Source organism: Nestor notabilis, unplaced genomic scaffold (assembly GCF_000696875.1).
Source record: "Nestor notabilis isolate BGI_N333 unplaced genomic scaffold, ASM69687v1 scaffold21145, whole genome shotgun sequence".
In the NCBI taxonomy this organism is placed as follows: Eukaryota; Metazoa; Chordata; class Aves; order Psittaciformes; family Psittacidae; genus Nestor; species Nestor notabilis.
The window spans coordinates 4,988-9,331 of NW_009930856.1; the positions used below are offsets into that span (position 1 = coordinate 4,988).

At 61.3% G+C, this 4,344-nt stretch overlaps 2 protein-coding genes across 2 annotated transcripts in view; both read right to left on the bottom strand.

Moving 5' to 3' along the window:
* Positions 1-520, bottom strand: part of MFRP (membrane frizzled-related protein) — a 3,806-nt gene extending 3,286 nt beyond the window's left edge. Inside the window, exons 1-3 of the mRNA XM_010015621.1 lie at positions 467-520; positions 274-358; positions 6-88 (exon numbers count right to left, since the gene is read on the bottom strand). Of these exons, the coding sequence (XP_010013923.1) occupies positions 6-88; positions 274-358; positions 467-520 (222 nt within the window). The remainder of the gene's footprint in view (positions 1-5; positions 89-273; positions 359-466) is intronic.
* A 2,226-nt stretch (positions 521-2,746) lies between these two features.
* Positions 2,747-4,344, bottom strand: part of USP2 (ubiquitin specific peptidase 2) — a gene marked incomplete at its 5' end in the record, with an annotated part of 2,748 nt that continues 1,150 nt past the window's right edge. Inside the window, 8 exons of the mRNA XM_010015622.1 lie at positions 2,747-2,834; positions 2,954-3,074; positions 3,221-3,328; positions 3,431-3,509; positions 3,642-3,722; positions 3,802-3,905; positions 3,999-4,063; positions 4,193-4,303. Of these exons, the coding sequence (XP_010013924.1) occupies positions 2,747-2,834; positions 2,954-3,074; positions 3,221-3,328; positions 3,431-3,509; positions 3,642-3,722; positions 3,802-3,905; positions 3,999-4,063; positions 4,193-4,303 (757 nt within the window). The remainder of the gene's footprint in view (positions 2,835-2,953; positions 3,075-3,220; positions 3,329-3,430; positions 3,510-3,641; positions 3,723-3,801; positions 3,906-3,998; positions 4,064-4,192; positions 4,304-4,344) is intronic.

Consider the following 4,344-nt stretch of genomic DNA (forward strand, 5'->3'; position numbering starts at 1 on the left):
AGGACTGCGCTCATCAGAGCCACGCAGAGCCAGGTGAACTTGAAGTCGGCACGGAACTGCCAGCCTGCCTGCCCCCAGAGCTGCTGGCCTGTGGGAAGGCAAGGAAGGAGGGCAGAGCAGCAGTGCTGCGAGCAGCCCCAAGCTGCCACCTTCCTGCTGGGCACATCCCCAGGGTGACAGTGGGTCCCTAAAGCATCCCCAGAGCCCTGTGGGGAACTTGCCCACCACCCTGCTCCCCAACTTGTGCCTGTGCACAAACCCCCAGGCTGGTACCAAGGCCGTCCCGCGGTGATGTGGGGCTGGTCCCATCCTCATCTGGGGGGCACTCAGCCCTTGGTGCTGCCCGGGGCTCCTCACCCTCGAAGACGGGGTTGCAGAACTCGGTCTGCAGGAGAGTGAGCATGGGTGGCACCATGTGGACCGTGCTGCAGGGACCCCTCAGTGGCACTCACCTCCCCAGCCCTACCTTGCAGTGTTCCAGAGCCTCTGGGCAAAGCACGATTTCGGTGAAGTCCTTCATGGCAGCAGGCAATTTCCAGTGCAGCTTGGCTAAAAGCCTCTCCAGCACACTCTGCCCCACAGCACAGCCCCCTGCCCCACTGCCTGCTCCTCCCCAGCTGCCCCCATTGGCCCTGGGGTGGCGTGGGACCCCCGCTCCACCATGCACCGAGGCAGACGTGGTGGCAGTGCCAGCTGTGCCTACATGTGCTGCCTCAGCACCAGACCCCTGGGAACCCCAAAGGCCATTCCCACTGTGCAGCGAGTGTGGGAAGCACAGCCCCAGTCCCCTCGGCAGGCCCCTTGCCCTGTTAATCCAGCTCAGCTGAGGATGCCGAGGTTGGTCTCTGGCACAGAGAACCAGCATCTTAAAGGGGAATGTGTGCTAGCACCCACTCTGCTGGGAGCCCATCCCGGTGGGGACCCTGCTTTTGGGTGCATGGAGGCAGCACTGGTTTGCCTGCTGCCTCCAGGCTCCCCATCAGTGCAGGGCAGCAATGAAGGGACTATGTTGGGGACATTGAACATATCCCTCCTTCCCTTGTGCCTCCCCAGCACTGGATGCCTGATCCCTGCCACCTGCATTCCCACTGCCCCTTAATGCCCTGGTGCCCGTCTCCATCCCTAAGCAGAGGAGAAAGGAACCATTGTTCAGGGCTTTGGGGGAAAAGCATGGGCACTGGGGAGCTCCACAGGGCTGGAGCAGGAGGAAAGGCTCCCTCTGCCTCCGCAGGTGGCTGGAGGAGAGGGACTACTGCCTGCATCCGTTGCTCCAGGCATGCCTTGGGGCATGGATGCGCCTGGGCCTTTGGAGCTGTGCATTGGCAGGCTCTGGCGGTGGTTTCCCTCTGGCTGCTGGAGCCACAGTCCTTCATCTGCCCGCCCAGAGATAAGCACAGGTACACAGCACTGTCCAAGCTAAAATTTATTCCTGCACGAGTCTCCCTTGTATGAGACACTTCCCGCCCATCTTGCTTACACAGTAAACAAGCCACCTGCCAAGCAGCAATGCTGACCCAGTCCGGTACCTGCCGCGGGCAGCCCCTCCATCCTGCCTGCCCTCCCCTCCATCCGAGCCCCACTGGGATGCCCCGGGGTTGGGTGGGATGCTCATGGCACCAGAGTGCTCAGCGTGTGCCCGCAGCGCCAGCGAGGGCAAAGTAGAATGGATTGCTGGGTTGGATGTAGCTGCCTTGGGGGCTGGGGCTGGGATTGTGCTGGGTCAGGCCCATCTCTCCTCCAGCTGCACCTCAGGCAAGGCAGGATGGGGAGGAGAATAAATTAAAGGCTTAAAAGGCCACTGGCATTTGCTAGCTGGAGGACAGAGCAGCAGGGCGGATGGGGATGTGCATCCCCGGGTACCCAGGGGGGCTCCTGATCGCAGGGACAAGAAAGCCCCAATTGCAGATGGTCCCGGAAAGCCACTGTCCTTCCCTCCCTCTCCTCCACAGGACGGATGTTCCTGTGCAACCCCAATGGCCTCCCGCTCCCCCAGAGGGTTTAAGGCACCTTCGTATGAGGATGCAGGTAAAAACCTACCTGAAGCATCCCCCGGCACAAGTCCCTGGAGAGCCAGGAAGCAGCGGGGTGCTCCAGGTTGAGCGAAGTCCACTATAAATACATATAAATTCCACAAAACGTTTTCCTCCTTCCTGTCCATGAGTCTTGCTTTGAGGAGTGTGCATGGGGCAGCTGGTGGGAACGTGCTGCCTGAGATGGGACGGAGGCAACTGAAGGGCTTGGGTCCTTTGCCAGGAGGTTCGGAAGTGCTGGGAGGAGGCCGAGAGCAGTTCACAAATCCTCTGGGATGGCCAAGCAGAATGGGAGTGCCAAAGAGGCCAGGAGGGATGCGGGAGGCTCTCCTGGGTCCCCAGCTGTGGGTGCTCCCCCAGGGGAGCAGAGGTCTTGGCTGAGTCAATGGGGCCGGCAGCCCCACTCCCGCTATGTCCCTTGCTCAGTATCTTTATTACACACCAACCAAAAAGAAAAGAAGAAAGAAACTAGAACGTACCCCAGGGTAAAAAACAAATGCCAGTGACCAGAAGGTGCCTGAGCTGCCTGGGCCCTGCCCTGCTGCCGCTGCCCTCCTCAGGTTGGAGCTGGGGTGTTCCTTGCTCGGGGTCTGCTCCTTGGCTGCCTCCAGCCTCCCGCTGCAGCCACCTTGGGGTCCCTCCTCTTCACCTCCTCCTGCACTTGTGGGGCCAGTTGTGAGGGGTGTCGCAGGGGGTCCCCAGGGAGGCAGGGCTGGCTACATGCGGGAGGATGGGCTCGCCAGTTCATAGAAGAGCAGGTAGGCATCGCTGCTGCGGATGTGGCTGGATGACATCGGGGTAACGCTGCAGACACGGGGAGACGCGCTGTGAGCGATGGGGACAACGCACCGGGATGCGCTGGGCAAGGGGGTCCCTGCTTGCCCTGACCCCACAGCCACCCCTTGTCCCATGCTCAGCCTCACCGTGAGTCATTGAAACTGTGCCACTCGCTGGAGATGGGGCTCTTGCAATAGGCGGTGTAGTGTCCGCCCATGGTGGTGCCCGAGTGGTTAGAGACGGCGTAGAGGTTGTAAACGGCGTGGTCTGTGGGGAGCAAGGGTAGTGCTCAGCCATGCCAGCTGCTGCCCTGCTTCCCCCCAGCATGCCAGCACAGAGCTGGGGCCAGCAGGGACCAGCACCCTTGGTCTGGCTCTGCCCCCCGGCTCTGCCCCTGAGGGCCTGGCACTCACTGCAGCTCTGCGAGGCAAATTCCCGGAGGTCCAGGTCCTTCAGCTGGAAGTTGATGAAGGTTGTGAGCTTGCTGGTTCGTATTCTGGCCTCTGAGAAGCGCTTCAGGTCTGGGGATCAGGTCAAGGAGGCAAGAGATAAAGGGGAGCCTGTGAGGAAGTGCCTGACCCCCACCCAGCACCCCTGAGCCCATCCCTCTGCCTGAAGGATACGGAGCACCAGGATCTTGGGGAACTTCTGGATGCTGAATTTCTTCGTGCACCTTGTCCTGGCTTTGCAGCGACAACATGTCTGTGGGAGACAAACAGCGTGAGAAGGAGGGTGAGGGCACAGGCCAGCCCTATGGGCAACACAGGCATGGAGGGAAAGGGCCCCAGCCTGCACCAAGGCAAGCCCACCTGCCCCATGCCCCACAGCCCATACCGGTTTCTCATCCCCATCCAGCACATCCTCTTTGGTGAAGAGCCGTAGGCAGTCCATGAGGGTCACCTCCCCATAGCTTTTCTGTGGGAGTATAGTGTGGGTTAGGGATGTGGTGTGCAGGTCAGGGCACTGGGGGTTAGGGACTGAGAGGACCCCTGACCTTGGGGATGGGCAGGGACAGGTCCCAGAAGGGATCAAAGGCTGTGGAGCAGTAGCCGCACTCGCTGCATGTCAGTGAACTCTTCAGCTGCCCAACGAAGAGGTCTGGTGGGACAAAGATGGGACAAAGCCAGGTGAGACCCCGCGTTTCCAGCCCTTGTCCCAGCCCTGCCCTCCTTTTCCCACAGCCCTGCTCACCGCTGATGCGGCTGTCCTCCCTCTCCTGGTACCTCCTCCACATCTGGCGGCTCTTCTCATCATCACTGCAGGAGATGGGGAGACACAGTGGTACTGAGTGTCCTGGGGAACGCCAGCCCCCGTGACAAGCCCAGAGGGACCCATGTGGTCACCCTCCCTGGGTCGAGCCTGCCTCTGCCCCAGTCAGCACTTACGGGAGGTGGTCCAGGGTGTCCGTGCTCGCCCGTGGCCGCACCAGCACACGGTTCACCTCGCTGTGCAGTCCATCAAGGAGGAACCGCAGGAACTCCTGTGCATCCTGCTGGCTGCAAGACACAGGGCACGGCCAGTGAGCAGTGGCAGGGGG